Here is a 19,455-nt window from a genome sequence, read left to right as displayed (position 1 = left end):
TTCTTCCAAAGTGAGTCACAGGGAAGCTGGTGCCCTTCTCCAGCAGTCTATGGGCGGGAGGCGGGGTACGTTCTGGACAGGTCGCCAGTCCATCGCAGGGCAACATAATTTTCCTTCCCCAATAAATCAAATCCTTATATAAAAATGGCTTTATTTAGGTTTTTTTGTCTGATACTATTAGTGGGAAAAATATACTTTTGTTTTTATAGCATTGTCTCTGTCGGGGGGGGGTGGTTTCTGTGGTGAGAAAAGAAAAGACAACTCAGATAAACAGATGTGGTCCATAGTTTAATGCCGAACATGAACCCAAACACCATAAAACCTCCAACCCCACACCATGGATCAAGTCTGTCATGTCAGTAGATTTCTGATTTACCGCACAATATGGCACTCATTCTCTCTCCCCGTTTTACTCTCTCTCTCTCTCTCTCACACACACACACACGCACACGCACACACACACACACACACACACACACACACACGCACACACACACACACACACACTAAAGTTCATTTAATATTATAATCCAAATATTTATATTCTTTCAGTTCAATATTCTATATCACTACTTAAATATGTACACTACTGGGCAAAGATGAGTCAATTATCTGTTCTGTTTAAAACTCAAAATAAATTGCAGGAATATTTTTATAACTGAAGCATCTTTCTAGCTCGTTGGCTCCAGACTGTCTGAAGTGTAGCTATCACAGAGATTTTAGACGCTCATTTCAAACTTTCACACATCTTTCCTCCTGAGTGAGCTCTATACATCATCTGCGGCTAACGAAGTGAACAAGCATGACCGATGAGGGAGGATTTGGCACGAGGTGGGAGTAACATTGAAACCAGTAGTGATAGAATTTGCTCGCAGTGTTTGCTGTCCTTTTAATAACAGTCCTGAGAGGATGTGTGTGAAACTGTTACACTTCCGACTCTTTGGCTAGAGTTCTCCATTAAGAATCACATTTCTCAGTGTCAATAAAAGAAATCAAGGATGATTTCTGCTTGTACATCCCTGGAGTCGCAGAGCCACTGGCTGTGGTTGGCTGTTAGGCATGTCTCTCAGCTTGTTTGTGTTTTAAGGATGTGGGAGGTTCATTCGATCCTCTATGAGAGTGTTATCTGGACCTTGTGCTTCAATGCATTGCTTCACAGTTGTTATGACTCCGGTCAGACGCCGATCCAGAGCTGCAAGGTGAGGTTCAGCCAGGACAGGATAAATCGGATCAAAAACAAGAGCTTGTCGCATGGCTGAACTCAGAACTCCACCTTTCAGGAAGTTCAGCCTGTTCCAGGTGGAAACACGGATCCTGTCACAGAAAGGTAAACACACACACAGACATACACACAAAGGAGATTATGGTAAAGACCAAGCTGATAGGCAGCTGATTTGGCTGTGCGGGAACTTACATGCAACACTGATAGAGTGGTGCCAGGATGCTTCGCTCATCCAAGGCAGGATTGCCAAAGCTGCCAAGAAAACACAAACATGGTGAAGACAACATGGAAGGAAAACAAGGAAGACAAGTTTGGGTTTAAATTAAAGTGCCTTGCAAAAGTATTCACACCCCTTTTCACCTTTTATCACATTACAACCACAAACCTCAATGCATTTAACCAAGCAAGTGCTTTTAGACATTGCTTATTTATTAAATAAGACTCCTGTGAGTAATTTAATCTCTCTATGAATACAGCTGAGATGTGAGGGCCTCAGAGGTTTGTTAGTAGACATCATCCTATCACAGCAACACAATAAAAACGGTTCTCGTTCTCAGAGAGGTTCTGCTATATTGTTTAGAAAGACAGACAAGCAGGAGAAAAGGCATTTGATAAACTTTTGTTCAGTCAACAAAGATATGATCAGAAAAAGTTTGGTGTCATTCTTGACCTCATCCTGCTCAGAAAAAATCAAAAGCTATCTAGAAAGCTGCACAAAGACCAGACTGTGATAAAGAAAACAAACAAATTTAAGAGCCAGACTAGAAAAAGTCATTGTTACTTCAGAGTAGTGGGTGTTTGTTATGACTCAGGCGCTTTCAGTGGCGGGAAGTTCTTGAAAAAGAGATGGGCAAACTGGAAGACATCAAACGACGATAAAAGTGAAAATTTAAAGGGATTTCAAGTGCAAGATGTCAAAGTGGATTAACACGATCCTTATGGTGCTGATGCATTTAACCTAAAGAGAAGAATTTTACTGGAACTCCTCAAGAGTGACTAATTTGTTTCTCCGTGAAAATGCTGCACCCAGAACCCGCTCCGGTATCACAGTTACTGTAAAACAAGTGATTTATTTAAAATTGGTGTCTGGTGCAATTTTTAAATTTTTTTTTTATCCTTCTTGAGATCTTAATTTTGCACCTAAAAGGGATGCGGTTTCCAACTTATACAGGTCCTTCTCAAAATATTAGCATATTGTGATAAAGTTCATTATTTTCCATAATGTAATGATGAAAATTTAACATTCATATATTTTAGATTCATTGCACACTAACTGAAATATTTCAGGTCTTTTATTGTCTTAATACGGATGATTTTGGCATACAGCTCATGAAAACCCAAAATTCCTATCTCACAAAATTAGCAGATCATTAAAAGGGTCTCTAAACGAGCTATGAACCTAATCATCTGAATCAACAAGTTAACTCTAAACACCTGCAAAAGATTCCTGAGGCCTTTAAAACTCCCAGCCTGGTTCATCACTCAAAACCCCAATCATGGGTAAGACTGCCGACCTGACTGCTGTCCAGAAGGCCACTATTGACACCCTCAAGCAAGAGGGTAAGACACAGAAAGAAATTTCTGAACGAATAGGCTGTTCCCAGAGTGCTGTATCAAGGCACCTCAGTGGGAAGTCTGTGGGAAGGAAAAAGTGTGGCAGAAAACGCTGCACAACGAGAAGAGGTGACCGGACCCTGAGGAAGATTGTGGAGAAGGGCCGATTCCAGACCTTGGGGGACCTGCGGAAGCAGTGGACTGAGTCTGGAGTAGAAACATCCAGAGCCACCGTGCACAGGCGTGTGCAGGAAATGGGCTACAGGTGCCGCATTCCCCAGGTCAAGCCACTTTTGAACCAGAAACAGCGGCAGAAGCGCCTGACCTGGGCTACAGAGAAGCAGCACTGGACTGTTGCTCAGTGGTCCAAAGTACTTTTTTCGGATGAAAGCAAATTCTGCATGTCATTCGGAAATCAAGGTGCCAGAGTCTGGAGGAAGACTGGGGAGAAGGAAATGCCAAAATGCCAGAAGTCCAGTGTCAAGTACCCACAGTCAGTGATGGTCTGGGGTGCCGTGTCAGCTGCTGGTGTTGGTCCACTGTGTTTTATCAAGGGCAGGGTCAATGCAGCTAGCTATCAGGAAGATTTTGGAGCACTTCATGCTTCCATCTGCTGAAAAGCTTTATGGAGATGAAGATTTCATTTTTCAGCACGACCTGGCACCTGCTCACAGTGCCAAAACCACTGGTAAATGGTTTACTGACCATGGTATCACTGTGCTCAATTGGCCTGCCAACTCTCCTGACCTGAACCCCATAGAGAATCTGTGGGATATTGTGAAGAGAACGTTGAGAGACTCAAGACTCAACACTCTGGATGAGCTAAAGGCCGCTATCAAAGCATCCTGGGCCTCCATAAGACCTCAGCAGTGCCACAGGCTGATTGCCTCCATGCCACGCCGCATTGAAGCAGTCATTTCTGCCAAAGGATTCCTGACCAAGTATTGAGTGCATAACTGTACATGATTATTTGAAGGTTGACGATTTTTGTATTAAAAACACTTTTCTTTTATTGGTCGGATGAAATATGCTAATTTTGTGAGATAGGAATTTTGGGTTTTCATGAGCTGTTTGCCAAAATCATCCGTATTAAGACAATAAAAGACCTGAAATATTTCAGTTAGTGTGCAATGAATCTAAAATATATGAATGTTAAATTTTCATCATTACATTATGGAAAATAATGAACTTTATCACAATATGCTAATATTTTGAGAAGGACCTGTACTCTTCCTCACCTCTTCGCATTGTCCAGCAGGATGAGCATGCTGGCTCCTCCGTCGTCTTGGAAACTCTCGTAGTGATGGCGGTCGGCGTTGCCAATCATATAATCAAAAACAGCTGTATCAATGACATCAAGCAGCCTTGGCCCCGCATCGTACGGGGGCATTTTCTTCACCGCCTCGCAGTAACTTTCATCATACTCCCACCTACATGAAAAGACAAACATGAAAGTCCTTTGACCTAATATCATCATGTCATTTGTGTGCCACGATCTCTGAAAGTCCCTTCTTGTCACTACTTTAAAAATAAGATCAGGTGGGGTGGTAGCAAAACAAAATAACTGTTTGCATTTTTACTAAACTCCAGCATGTTGTGCATAAACTGAAAAACATTCGAAGATTTTACTTTTCTGTAAGGCGCAACAATAATATTTATAAACTATTAATAATGCAGGAGCACAGTTTCATGCCCTTGTTGCATTGAATCGACCAACCTGTGGTGCCTATGAGCAGCTAGTCCAGCCCAGGATGGTTGGACCACAGTCCAGAATTCATCTGCTTTTCATGGTTTTGCCCCAGAAACATCATGTTTGATGTCAAACTGGGAGCTGGCCAATCGCTACAAATCGCTACAGTCCAGGGAAGAACTACTAACAAAAATTATTATTATTTAGTTCCGGTTACAATGTCTCCAAAGCTAAACACTAATTAACAAATTTGCATAAAATGTTTCTGGTATTTCAGAATAGTTTGATTATTTAAAGTTATTTTAAAAAAAATCAGAATGCAGCCCAGCCTGGACCGAGCCTTCCCTGGAGGTGGAAGAGTTTCATTTTTTCAACATTTTCAGTAACCTTCAAAAAAACGATTTGGTAGAAGGCTAAGCTTCACCCGCTTGTCATTTCTGGTATAATAAATGGCCTAGAAGGTGTCGGCCAACTACAGCTGTTTGCCAGCCACCTGTTAACATTTAACAGAAAAGCTTGGTCTTAAAGTACATAAAAGCCTTATATTTGTAGTTGAGTAATTCTCAAGGTCTTTGATTATTCTCCAAAACAAACCTTAGTGGAAGTTTTTTAATGTGTCTTTATTTAAAAGAAAATCCAGCGAATGATTTAAAGGAATCTTCCACTCATCTGTAGGTGGATTCATGTGACTAAAATGTTAAAAGATCTCTGTAGCAAACCAGAAGATCCAGTAATAATCGCTAGAAAAAAACCAAAACATGTTTTTTACTAGTTTGATGCAAAACGTTCTTATTTTTGCATTCATTCATTCATCTTCTATACTGCTTCTTCCATAGTGGGTCACGGGGAAGCTGGTGCCTATCCCCAGCAGTCTACGGGCGAGAGGCGGGTTACACCCTGGACAGGTTGCCAGTCCATCTCAGGGCAACACAGAGACAGGACAAACGCCCATGCACACACTCATTCATACACCTAAGGGCAATTTAGAGAGACCGATTAACCTAACAGTCATGTCTTTGGACTGTGGGAGGAAGCCAGAGGACCCGGTGAGAACCCACACATGCACGGGGAGAACATGCAAACTCCATGCAGAAATACCCCCGGCCAGGAGTCGAACCCAGGACCTTCTTGCTGCAAGGCAACAGAGCTACGAACTGTACCACCGGGTTAGGGTGCCACAGGGTGCCAGTCAGTGTGATCTTTTCACTTCCCTATCACATTAAAGAAAGTCACCGTGGCAGAAGTGTCCAGGCTAAATACAATTCACAATAAAATTAAGTATTAGGACCCCTTGCTCTACATAGTTAAAGACGCTTCTGGTTCTCCTCACTTATTTTTAGTCTGAGTCTCCTTTGATTAGATCAGCTTTAGACCAGTTTAGGCCCTTAGAACTGCCAGTGTTTGTTGGTACCCCTCTCCCTTGTATAGATGCTGACCCTCTCATAAGTCAAAGCAGCGTAATTAGACATACGGTACTTCTTGTTCTACCACCACCTCTTACTTTGGCAAAACCTTTTACAGATAAACAATCTAATTTCAATATTAGACAAAGATATTAAACAACAACTGCCAATGAGCGCGTGTGATCACTGGCAATCGGTCTTTTACATGGCAGTGGACGTGTGTGTGTCCTGTTTCAGGTCAAACCAAAGCATCTCAACAGGTTTTCAGCCCGGACTTTAACTTGACCTCTTCCGAACCCCTTTTTGGTCTTTCTGAGCCATTCAGAGGTGGACTTGGTGGTGTGCTTCATATCATAATCCTGCTGTTACTTCAAGTCTTCTCCCAGCTATTTCATCACAAAAAAAATATAAACAGAATAAAATAAACATCTGAAAATTTAACAAGCATGTCAAAAACTACGTTTTTAATCGCATTGATCCGGATGGTAAAAATGCTCATCCTAAATATATATGGAGAATGACATTGAGGGAGCACAAACCTAAACCTAAAGCATCTCACAAAAGTGAGTACATCCCTCACATTTATGTGAATATTTCATCACATCTTTTCATGGTACAACACTTAAGACATGACCCTTTGATATAATGTAACGTAGTAAGTGTACAGGGCGTATAATGGTGTAAATTGAATGTTCCCTAACAATAACTCAACACACAGCTTTAAATGAAAACCACTGGCAACTAAAGTAAGTACGCCCCTAAGTAAAAATGTCCTAATTGTGCCCAACGTGTCAATATTTTGTGTGGCCACTATTATTTCCCAGCACTGCCTTATTACTCTTTGCATGGAGTTCAATAGAGCTTCACAGGTTGCCACTGGAATCCTCTTCCTCTCCTCCATGACAAAAATCATGGAGCTGGTGGATGTTAGAGACCTTGAGCTCCTCCACCTTCCATTGGAGGATGCCCCACAGATGCTCAAAAAGGTTTAGGTCAAGAGACATGCTTGGCCATTCCAGCACCTTTACCCTCAGTTTCTTCAGCAAGGTAGTGGTCATATTAGAGGTTTGTTTGGGGTCGTTATCATGTTGGAATACGTCCCTGTGGCCCAGTTTCTGAAGGGAGGGGTTAATGCTCTGCTTACACACACACACACACACACACACACACACAAACACGCTCTGGACACCATCTGAACCCAGTAAGTTTATCTTGGTTTCATCCGACCACAGGACATGGTTCCAGTAATCCATGTCCTTAGTCTGCTGGTCTTCAGAAAACTGCTTGCTGGTTTTCTTGTGCATCATCTTTAGACGAGGCTTCCTTCTGGGACGACAGCCATGCAGACCAATCTGATGCAGTCTGTGGTGTATGGACTGACCATTGACAGGCTGACCCCCGACCCCTTCATATGTCTATCTATAAAAGACGACCTCTGGACATGACGCCAAGCACGTCCTGTCAACATCTTTGGTCGACCATGGGGTGAGTTCTCTTTGATAGCTCATAACATGAGACCAACATGAGATTCACAAATGGAGGAAATATAACTGCATACTGACCTCATGGTATGGCCTATCAAAAAGAGCTCAACCTGTTTATTCAGTCATTAGCCTCAACGAGGAACCATTTCCATTTTTCTTGATTATCAATCAAACCAAATGTTCTCCGACAGCTAGGAAGGCGACACCCACCTGGCCAGTTTCCCCTCTCTGTACGTACGTCCCCACGGGTGTCTGTGTTTCTGCAGGGGCCACACGTCCGGCAGCCAGAGAGTCAGCGAGCCCTCCATGATTTCACCTTCTGCACACGCTGGCTCCGTCTCCCGGCAGTAGTAGCACTTTCCATAGAAACACGTGTTGTTACCTGAAGGGATACCCAATGAGAATGATGTCACTGATGTGCTTTCACTAAATCAGGTCGTCGTTAACACCAAAAAACTTAAAATGATTGGACACTCATTTCATGAAAAGTGGTTAAAGAACATTGCAGCTTGAAGGGCAGCAGTGAACATATTGGGTTTTTTATTGTCGTGAAAAATGTACTCTGAAAGTTGCAGATGAATGTGACAACTGATGAGATCAAACGCATGGTTTCATTTGCATGGGGTCAGCCCATCAGGATGAAACACAGTTGTACCAATGGTTCAGAGGTGAGTCACTGTACCGTCATGACTGGTGGATTCACAAAGGTCCTCAGATCCCCTAAAGCACAGATTTTTTTCCTTTAACCTGCAGTGTGATGCGAAAATCATTTATCACTTTTTTTTCTGAACAATTTACGCTCAATTTCCTAAGAGGAGAACTAAACTAAACTTTTCCAGATATTACATTTTTCTGTGACTTTGTGTGATATTTCTGTTTTATCAAAAGGGACTGAAATACACAAAGGTTAAATAACCTAAGACTTCAGAGGTAGCAATAAGAACAAAACCAAGGCATAAACTGTCCGACGCCGGGCCCGGCAGGATCAAAGACAGGACCGTCCAATGGCAAAGAGGTAGAAGAATTCAGAAAGACCTTCCCTGCTCAGCTGAAGACCTTCCACCAGTGCCGTGGCCTCAGTTCATCCCAGATCAGCCATACTTTTACACTTGTATCAAATGCTCAACCTCTGATGAAATGTGTGCTGCACTGAGGAATTTGAAGCGATTTGTGTACAAATAAGAAACCAGTCCAAAGCCACAGAACACCATTATTCTAATTCTGCAGTAAAAGCTTTTAAAACAAATCAAGGCCCCTCTCGTCTAGATAAGGCCAGCATATCCCCGATGTTTTCAGGTCCAAGCTGTATTTTTTTGTTCAGTATGTTGACATATGCATTTCATCAAATAACATTTCAGTGGTCGTTCAAACTAATTAACTGCGACTGAGTTCAGTCAGAAAGGTTCGAGACCTCAAAGCGACCACACAGTAAGTAATGCTGGATGTCGGCATCTCTGCGTTATTATTATGTTGTGGGCAACTATTAGTAAGGGGCTTTAGCGGAGCAGTGACTGCTACCTCTCTAGACAAGTCTCTGTGGATGGGAAGTCAAAGCCAGGACAATGACGTGAAATCAGGTTTGGGTCACATTTGCCTGCCGTGTTAACATAACCTATGATGCCCTCCTTTTGTTGCCGGAGATCCTGTGTTCGAATATCATTCATTTGTGTTTTTTTGTGCAATTTTAGAGTTTAGAGCCAGATTAAGTTCAAAAACAGTCCCTGGGACTCTCTTTCCAGGAGTGGTGAGGAGAACCAAACACCTGCTTACACACTCAAAACCCTGGAGTTTTCATCTCATGTGTAGCGAGTGAAACAATCCGGCACCGTTTTAACCCTGAGCTGTTCATTTGACCTTTCCCTTGCAGCTATTGAAGAGATCAGAATGCAAAAAATGATCTCTTTGAGGAAGCAGAAAGAGAAGTTTGCTTTCTGACTTTTAAAAACAGAAGACAAGTAGCCCCACTTGCTTTTATGAAACTGAAATGTAATTATAGGGCAAGTAAAGAATAAAAAGCTGTTTTTTGTCGTATTGCCCTGAACTTTAAATCACTATGCTTCTTAATGTTTTAGCTGTGCACACAGCCCTTCTCCAAAGCTATGGGGATCCCTGGTAGAGACATCTACAAATAATTTAAAATAAATTCAGCTTTTATTTCTGTAGAATAATCTCACAATGAAAAGCTTTGAAAAAAATATCTAGTTTCAATTGGGGAAAATCCCATGTTCATCTCAATCATAATATAATTGAAAACATTTTATTAAAGAAATTCATTTCAGTAATTCAATTCATACTGCATTATTTGTGTTCATTTAGATGATTATGGCTTACAGTCCTAAAATTCAGCTTCCGAAAAAGATGAGAGACACCAGACCCAACAATGCAGACGAGCTGAAGGCCGCCGCTAAAACAACCTGAGCTTTCTGAACACCTCGGCAGAGATGCCTCTATGCCCCTCTGCAGTGATGAATTAAATGTGTATACTGAGCATGAAAATACTTTTCAATAGGACGCCATTCCTGAAATATGTTTTTGAGATGGTTTTACATAGCAATCTAATTTCCCCAGAAACTGAATTTTCTAGCTACAAGCCATAATCATCAAAATTATCAAAAATAAAAGTCTGCAATACACAGTACTGTGCAAACATTTAGGCAGGTGTGAAAAAATGCTGTAAACAAAGAATGCTTTCAAAAATCAAAGTGTTAATCATTTCTTTTCATCAATCAACATAATTCAGTGAATAAACAAAAGAGAAATCTGAATCAAATCAATATTTAGTGTGACCACCCTTTGCCTTCAAACCAGTATCAATTCTTCTAGGTCCTCTTGCACACAGTTTTTGAAGGAACTCGGCTGGTAGGTTGTTCCAAACATCTTGGAAAACTAACCCCAGATCTTCTGTGGATGGAGGCTTTCTCACATCCTTCTGTCTCTTCATGTCATCCTAGACACACTCCATGATGTTGAGATCAGGGCTCTGTGGGTCCAAACCATCACTTCCAGTAAGTCTGGTTCTTCTTTACCCTGAAGATAGTTCTTAATGACTTTGGCTGTATTTTTGACTTTGCTCACTTAGCATTTTGTAAATTAATAAAAATAAACAATCATCATTTATATTTCTGATAGCATTCTTTGATAACAGCATTTTTCACAGCAGCCTAAAACGTTTGAACTACACTGTATCACACTCTGAGTAATTAATATCTATCAGAGTTTCACTTTTTTCATTTGAACTGCGGAACTAAATTAGCTTTTTGATGATATTCTAATTTAATGAGGTGCACATCTAGATGTGAAAACCTAGCTGTCACCACCTCTGATCTGTCACAACACATTGAACTTCATACTGAATTTCCTCTAACTAATCTTCTCAATCTTATGCAGAACTTCCTCCTGTAGTTTCCCCCTTTACACATACTCTGTTTTCGCTTTTTTGTCACACTTTTGTTTCAGATCTGAACGAATTTAAATACTGAATAATGATAACCTGAGTAAATACAAAAAGCAGTTTTCAAATGGTGATTTCATTCATTAAGGGAAAAAAACTATTCAAACCAACTCTGCCATCTGGGAAAAAAGAAATGCTCCCTTGTTTAATCGTGAATTAACTGATTAAAATAAATTTTTTAGAAAGCTGGGCTAAATTTTATAATCCAGCCCTCAGCCTGATTATTACCTGACCTGCAGATATAAAAAATAACTTAAATAGCAGCTCTGATGGCTGAAGGAGCTCTAAAATCAGCACATCAGCTAAAAGAAAATAAAAAACAGTAGAAAAACAAAGACATTAACAACTATCAGTCTAGAAAGGGGTACAAAACCATTTGTAAGACTTTGGGACGCCAGCGAACCACAGTGAGAGCCACAACAGGAGAAACCATGGAGCAGGGGTGAAGCTCCCCAGGAGAGCGGGTCAACCAGAACTACTCCAGGAACACGTCGACGATTCAACCAGGAGGACGCTGAACAACCCAGAACAACAGCTAAAGCTCAGCAGGCCTCATATGACTCAGTTAAGATCCGTATTCAGATTTAAAGAAAGAGAGGATGGGTTAAATGGCCTCCATATGAGAGATCCAAGGCCAGAACCACTGCTGACCCAAACAAAGGCCTGTCTCACATTTACCAAACAACATCTTGGTGATCCTCTAGACCTTTGAGGAAATATTCTGTGGACTGACGAAACAAAGTGGACTTTTGGACGGTGTGGGTCATGGCACATCTGATCTAAAACTAACAGCATTTCAGAACCAGACCATCAGACTGGTGGTGTGAGGAAATGGGGCTGTTTTGCCTCCTCCAGACCGGGACAACTTGCCATCGCTGATGGAATGAATCATGAACTTTGCTCTCTACCAGAACATCCTGCAGGAGAAGGTCCAGCCATCTGTACAGGACCTTAAGCCCAGGAAAACGTTGGTTCTGCAGCAGGACAATGATCCAAAGCACAGTAGCAACAAAACCTCTGAATGAATCTCTTTTGGAGTGGCCTAGTCAAAGTCTGGACTTAAATCTAATTCAGATTCTGTAGTATGACCTTAAACATGTCCTTGATACTCAAAAACCTTCCAACATGGCTGAATTAAAATATTTCTGTAAAGGAGAGAGGGTCAAAACTCCTCAGCTGTGATGTCCAAGACTCCTCGCCAGTTATTGTAAACTCTTGATGTCACTTGTTGCTGCTGCGGGTGGGACAACTAGTTATTAGATTTAGGGGACAATTACCTTCTCACAGAGAGCCAGGTTGGTTTGGATGGGGGTTTTTTCTTCATTGATGAACAAATTCATTTAAAAACTACATTTTATATTTACTCAGGTTATGTTTATCCAATATTCAAATTTGTTGATCTGAAACATCCAAGTGTGACAAAGGAGCACAACCAGAAGAAATCTTTTTCACAACACTGTATGTTGTTCAGTTAAATCAGATTTAGCACTTTTTGATTTAAAGCTTCCAGTTCATGATGATTATTATTATTTGATTATTTGATATTCTATCATTCTGCCAATGCCCCGTATAAAACACACCACACAGGTTAGTTGACCTTCATCGCAATTTCCTCGTCACTTTCATTGGCTTTTGTTTATTTACAAAACCTCGCTAGGTCTGTGAAACTTCATCATCTTCATCTTGAACCTTTGATTTTATCATCCGCCTTTAAACACAGACTAAAGGACATTTTTTTAAGGAGTCTAGTAATCGTTTTGTTGAGTGATTCCATTTTTTGTGTTTTAGCACTTTGAGGCCAACATTGTAAATAAGAAATTGTTCTTAATAACAAAAAAGGTTTAACCCAATTTACCTGAATCAGTCCAGGGTAAATCCAGTCCAGACTTTCTACTCTTTGTTTTATTAAAAAGTGACTTCATTTTGCAGACTTCCATTTCTAGATTTCCTTTCTGCATTAATATTACCCTTAAACCTGCATGAAATCTATCTGGGTCCGATCACATGTAGGTTCTAAAAATGACAAAATAAAACAACACAATGCTCGATTTCAAAGTCTCTACTTTGTGGATTTGTCAAATAAAGGAACAGAGTATACTACACCAAATGCAGATTTCTTTTTAAAGCAGAGAATATAAACTTTTATGCCTTCATTTAATTAGGGAAAATTTGAGAAAATAGCGCTGGATCCTTGGTTTGGAGGTTCAGGCAGCGCTTAAGAACCATGTTTTCAGTTCTGCCTCAAACCAAACAGGTGAAGAAATGGACTTTTCTCTGATTTTTTTGAGGAGCGTAGATTTAGTCAATGAGTCAAAAAGAAAAATACTGATGGATAAAATGTTAAAGTCAAGGTATGATTTTGCTAGTCAAAGACAGAGAAAGTTGCTTTCACAGAAACTAAATGTGTCAAATATAAACACTGCTGCATTTCTTAAGCATTATTATATTTTGTCCTTTTTTCTGTGCTCGGTTTTTGTTTTTTCCATACTTTAATCAATTTCCAAGGTCCAAAACCAAATTTCAGACTTTTCTGGATTGTGTCCTGTCTGTCTCATGGGAAATGGGATATTTTGGCTTTCATCATGAGCTCTGATGCATATTTCAAGGAAGACGCACACAACAGATTTTAGATTATGAAAGACATAGGTGCTGCTCCCACACTGGTCAAACACGTCTATTCAGGTGGTTCTCATATCCACCAATAAAGTTCTCCCACGTATTTCTTTCCTGCAGGCATCTCTGAGATGATGACAGGGCATCAATAATGCCACACCCCTGTAAGCACAGATTTCTCCGTTTTATTCAGGGTGCATGTGGAGAGTACAGAGCACATAAAAATACAGGACATGTCACTTTGGCAGAGGGTGAATTCGACTGTCATAACGCTCAAGACGAACTCAGAACGAGAGCAAAACTGGACATGAAAGGTCTTTCATTCCACTGAACCGCACTGACTCAAAGTAAGAGGACTGAAAACACCCATCTCTTACAAAGAGTGTACATGTGGAGAGAAAGGGAAGTGCAGGTAGAGGGCCGATACTCACTCTGCATGAGGAACGTGCTCAGGAGCTGATCAGTGGCCACGGGCTTGATCTCGGTGCGCAGGTTGACGTACCGGCCCACCACCAGAGGCGCCCTCCTGAATCCAAGGATCCTGAGGACAGAACAGGAAGGAAATATCCGAGGATTAAGAATCATTTCGAGGGAGAATAAATGACAGCGATCCAACAGTGACGCTCACACACCTGTCCAGGTGAAAAGCAGCCACTTCTGCATTGTGTCTATCATATCCTGCATATGGCTCCCCTTCAACCACATAGTCTCTGTTGTATCTGAGCAAAATAATCATGAATAGTAAGACCTTTAACCACAATAAAGCCTGAGACAATTACACAGAGTAATCTAATGAAAATGTCTGACCTCTTGGGTTTAAAGACCACTTTCTGTGCTCCGTCCAGCACCAGCAAGGCTTTGAGTTGCGTGCCCTTATAGCCCACATCGGCGCGCTCTATCCTGGCAGTGCTCAGCGAGGTGAGCACAGCAGCCAACTCAGGGGTCTCCTCGGGGTACACTTCCCTGGGGCCCACCCACTGACTGGCTATCTCCCATGGAGACTGGAGGGTGTGTGTGAGGCGAGCTCCCCGTGGCAGAGAAAGACCCGATTCCATCTGTGAGGATTATTACACAACTGTAAATGAATAACTAAACATGCAACAAAAGCTACACAGTTGTGTGACGTTTTGTGATTCATGTTAATCTCTCCAAAGACATTCCATTTTTGATAAATATGTTTTTTAAGCACAATCAAGGGTTCCTACACGTTTGATCTTAAAACAGCATACATTTTTAGACACAGATTTTTAGAATCCTAAGATTTCTAACCAGTATTTACAGAATAAAAAGTTTAAAAGAACAAGCATTATATAATGGAATGGCAAATAAAGCCTTAAAATACAGATATTTCACCATAATCTCTTGACATTTTCAGTTGTTAAATCAACCTTCATCCTTCTCCTGTGTGGGAACCCTTTTAGCTAAAATCTCATTGGTGGATCTGGGCGCTAACCTTACGAAATGCCCGGAGGTCCCGCCGATTGGCCGCGGATCCCTCGCCTCCATCTAGCAGGAAGATCTTGGCCAGGCCCAGCAGGAGGAGCACGGCACACAGCACCACCATGCGCTGTTTGAGCTTCATCTCCACGCCACCTGGCCGCCGACCGCCCCCTCACCCGATACTGTGTATGTCCCTCGCAGCGAGTCCCCCTCACCGATGATGCATGGCTCCTGCGGGTGACTGTCTCCAACCTGCCAAACCCGCCCTGGAGGAAGAAATCTTTCAATAGACGTGGGGTTTGTTGCCTTTTCCCCTGGAGGTCAAACTCTGTCTTACCTGCAGGGAAAGAGGAGGAAAGAAAAAATGAGAGATGCAACAGAACCAGGACAGTTGTGCTGTTGATAACGTGTTGAAAAAGAGATTGATTTGCTGCCCTGGTGGTTCATTTCCCCCTGCTAGGGGCAGGCGACGACCCAGTTCCGTAGCTCAGTGGAAGCCTGCCCAACATATAACCCTATTTCCAAAAAGACTGGGACTATATGTCGACGGCAGATAAACCAGGAGGCAAAAACACAACAGAATAGTCCTGGAAAAAAATACTGGTTTAGATTGTTACATTATGACATGATGCTGAATGAGTGCACACAGTGTAGGTCCCTTGTATGTATTATTGCTCAGCAGTATAAAGAGGTTAAGAAGCAACACATGCAGCCATACAGACGGTAAGCTTATGCCCCTTAACTTGGAACCTGAGCTTCAGTGGGACTAGGATGGAGCCACAAACCCTCCAGATGGGTTTGATGCAAGAAAGAGGATGAATAATATAGTGGAAAAGGAGCCCATCGTTGATGCCACTGGCCTGTTTCTCTTCAAAAGGCCCTGGAAACCTTGTCATAAACTCTTTCAGACACCGTGGCTTTTAAATAAAAATTCTGCAGGACACTGTCGATAAACTGAAAATGCAAAATAATCTGACAATCAACCCAGATATGGTTCAACAAACATGAACTCAACCTTCTTACGTAACCATCGCAGACCCCAAATAAACATGCTGACATTTAGAGAGGATGAGACCTAGCATCCAGTAAGAACAGGAAAATACTCAGCAGTCACCTGTCCCACCACGTTACCAGCATCCGATTATATCTAACACTACTTTAACATATGGCACATTTTCATACGTAGGGCCGCACGGCTTTAAGAAAACATTCAAATGTGATATTAATGCTAAATACTGTAATGATCACATAAATTACGGACATGTATGCCTCTTCAACTTTTCCTTTTCCACAAATCTGGCCTTTATTGAAAAAATGCCGAGAAGTAAGCCACTGCTGAAAGACAGGCACAGCTTGTAGTTTGCCAGAAACCACGATTAGACAAAATGAAAACCATCCTGTTGTGTGGATGATTTTCTTTAGCAGCACAGGGAAGCTGCAAGGTGTCAAACTGCCGTCTCTGGGGGCCGGTGTCCTGCAACTTTCAGACGCGTCTCTGCTCCAGCACACCTGAGTAAAACAGCTGAATTACCTCTTCAAGTTCTAGAGTTCTGCTAGTTAAAAAAGTATGTGATTCAGGTGTGTCGAACAGAAAAGGACAGCTGCTCACGAGGACTGGGTTTAGACATCTCTGATTTAATAAGGTGAGCATTTCAGTGATGTCCAAAGTCAGTCCAGAGGGACCGGGATCCACCATGTTATGCATGTTGCACAAGGGTTCATTTTCAGGCCTCAGTGGAACTTGAAGTCATGCAGAGGATGTAATATACTCATTAGAGCTGTGTTAAAATATTGTACTTTATTTGTGCTCATAGTATATTACATAAGGTAAGGTCTGCATAATATTTGAACAACTTTGTTCTCAGAGGTGAGAGACTGTTTCAGTTAGTTGAAGATCAACAGCCCTGTTAAGGAGGACGCCTGTATTAAATTAAATTCAATGAAATTCAATTCAAAAATACTTTATTAATCCCAAAGGGAAATTAAATAAAAGTCCAAAAGTAGAAAAGTATTAGGAAAAAATCCTCCAAGCTGCACAGCATCCGACACCGGAGAGGACAGTCGTCCAAAAAAAAATCAACTGTATCCACCACAAGAGGAGAAAGAGTTCCCACAAAAGAATAAATCAGAATCAAAAGTAACAGAGCTACTCCAACCTGCTGCCACCCTGAGCGGCGAAATTCTAGAATATCGAATATCGAATCAGAAAATAGTATCTGGGATTACAAGATACCATCTGAGGAGGAACTGGGTAATAAGCAAGTGTGTGTGTGAGCAGCCATTGCAGGTTATAACTTTCAGTCGTGGTAGAGGAAGAACTCCCCACATGGATCAGTCTCGAAGCCCCACTCTTTCCAAGAACTAGCGACACCTTGAGTTGGGGTGGGCTCTACTGTGTGCAAAACACATTCCCAGTAAAGGTCACTGTATACAAATCATTCATTCTCTCTCTTCTGATTTCATACAGTTTGATAGAAAACAACTCATCCTCCTGCCTTTCTTTCAGAAACTAAAGAATCATTAGTCGTGAAATGGTAGAAGTTCCTTGACAACGTGTTCTAGAAGGGACACATCTAATACCAGAGATCTTTGAGGACTGACCTTGGACACCACTGGTATAGAAGAAAAATATCAGTGTATCAGAATGGTCTAGACCTTAATCCAATGGTAAATTTCGGGGGGAGACTTTCATGTTCACCGATGCTCTGTTAAATCGAACGACGATGGAGCTATTTCCCAAAGAATGGAGAGATACATAACGTAACAGACTGACAGCAGTAACCACACCAAAAGATGTTCTTCAAAGTATAGACTCAGGCCTAAAAACGGATGCATGTCACACTTTTCAGACTACACTGCATGATTATCTGCTAATTTGTGTTAGTTGTACTCAATCCCAAGATAACACGTTGAAGTGTGGTTGTTTCTTGACACAATGTTGGTATTCAGACGTTTGCATGCAACTATATGTCAGGAGAGACTTCAATTTATAGTTCAAACTGCACAATACCTTTACGGGAGATCTGGTTAATATCTATCTGCATCTGGATCAAAAAGTCACTACATATCATAAAAAACCTGGCTGATATCTGAGGCTGCTGTCACCGGGGTCACAATCAGAGCATTTAACCCTTCCTGGGACCAATGATACCAACACAGCTTCCCTCATTCATTCAGGGAATGACCTCCTGACTCTTTACTGACCCTGTCTGTGTCCACTGAGCAGACACTGGATATACAGTCGTCAGAGGTGGACACTAAACAGCATATTCCCCAAAGATACATGGGAGAATAATGACTGGAAACTTGATAACCACAGAACAAAATATGATCCGTTTGCTGAATGCATTTATAAATATTGCTAAAAAGCCGGGTTGCAATGATGAGCAGCACCTTCCTTATTTACATGCCACGTTTACCTGACTGTTAGCTCAGGCTAACCAGCCCAGGGTAATCCTATCAGTCTGAGAGATAAACATTTATAACGTTACAAATATGTTAGCCACGCAGCCCTAAACAATCGCTCTTTCATGATGTTGCTGCCCAACACCTCAGAGGAAACCAATCCAGGAGCTAAGATCCCTGACACGGCATGAAAATCTGTCAATGCTGCTGTAAACGACACGCACGCCTACGTTGTCCCCCTATTAGGTCACCAAATCCTCCACATCTTCCTGAAGAGAGCTAACAGCCTAGCAAACCGCTGCTCATTTATTGTATTAGCTAAAAGAAGCTGCTAGCAGGATAGCTTCTGCTGTGTTTACGGACCGGGCTGACTTACCTTATGGCCTTTTTATGCGGCCCATCGTAAATAAAACGATCTCTGGTTTTCTGTGATGGTGTGAAAGCTAAAAATAAATGATTTTGGGTGCCAAATAAAAGCCACTGTCATGTCCACAATCCACTCGGTTGCTGCCTTTTCTCCACCCTCTCCTTCGATCCCTGCTCTGCCGTGAGCGTCCACTTCCGAAACACTTCCTCCTGCTGCTGCAGGGGCTGCAGCTGCCCACCAGGTGGCGGTGTTTCCCCGCCACGCTCAAACCCCACGCAGCAGGTGTGTTAATCAGCTGGAAACACTTGAGTCACTGGGCTTCATGCGTATGTGTGATCTAAGAACACACAACTAATAGAAAATCTATCAGTGTTTTCATAAACCACAGTCAGAGGTGTAACCACTAACCTAATGGGGTTTTTAAATGATCATAGAGGGAATTCCAGTTATCACGGTCTACATTTATTGTCAGGTTTATAACTACAGGTCCTTCTCAAAATATTAGCATATTGTGATAAAGTTCATTATTTTCCATAATGTCATGATGAAAATTTAACATTCATATATTTTAGATTCATTGCACACTAACTGAAATATTTCAGGTCCTTTATTGTCTTAATACGGATGATTTTGGCATACAGCTCATGAAAACCCAAAATTCCTATCTCACAAAATTAGCATATTTCATCCGACCAATAAAAGAAAAGTGTTTTTAATACAAAAAACGTCAACCTTCAAATAATCATGTACAGTTATACATTCAATACTTGGTCGGGAATCCTTTTGCAGAAATGACTGCTTCAATGCGGCGTGTCATGGAGGCAAT

At 41.6% G+C, this 19,455-nt stretch overlaps 1 protein-coding gene across 2 annotated transcripts; it reads right to left on the bottom strand.

Annotated features, from left to right (window-relative positions):
- Nucleotides 1–275: 275 nt before the first annotated feature.
- fam20b (FAM20B glycosaminoglycan xylosylkinase) lies at nucleotides 276–18,854 on the bottom strand. 2 transcript variants are annotated; one of them, XM_047375826.1, is made up of 9 exons: nucleotides 18,639–18,854; nucleotides 14,871–15,194; nucleotides 14,225–14,472; nucleotides 14,050–14,136; nucleotides 13,849–13,958; nucleotides 7,564–7,735; nucleotides 4,015–4,206; nucleotides 1,415–1,474; nucleotides 276–1,314 (listed from the first exon to the last, which is right to left on the bottom strand). In XM_047375826.1, the coding sequence occupies exons 2-9, from the start codon at nucleotides 14,997–14,999 to the stop codon at nucleotides 1,083–1,085; spliced, it is 1,230 nt and encodes a 409-aa protein (XP_047231782.1). In that variant the 5' UTR covers nucleotides 15,000–15,194; nucleotides 18,639–18,854; the 3' UTR covers nucleotides 276–1,082. The 2 variants fall into 2 exon arrangements, with proteins under 2 accessions (XP_047231782.1, XP_047231783.1); XM_047375827.1 differs by having other exon boundaries at nucleotides 14,871–15,123; nucleotides 18,639–18,853.
- Nucleotides 18,855–19,455: the final 601 nt, after the last annotated feature.

Source organism: Girardinichthys multiradiatus, chromosome 9 (genome assembly GCF_021462225.1).
Source record: "Girardinichthys multiradiatus isolate DD_20200921_A chromosome 9, DD_fGirMul_XY1, whole genome shotgun sequence".
Classification (NCBI taxonomy): Eukaryota; Metazoa; Chordata; class Actinopteri; order Cyprinodontiformes; family Goodeidae; genus Girardinichthys; species Girardinichthys multiradiatus.
This window is presented reverse-complemented; position numbering and strand designations above follow the sequence as displayed.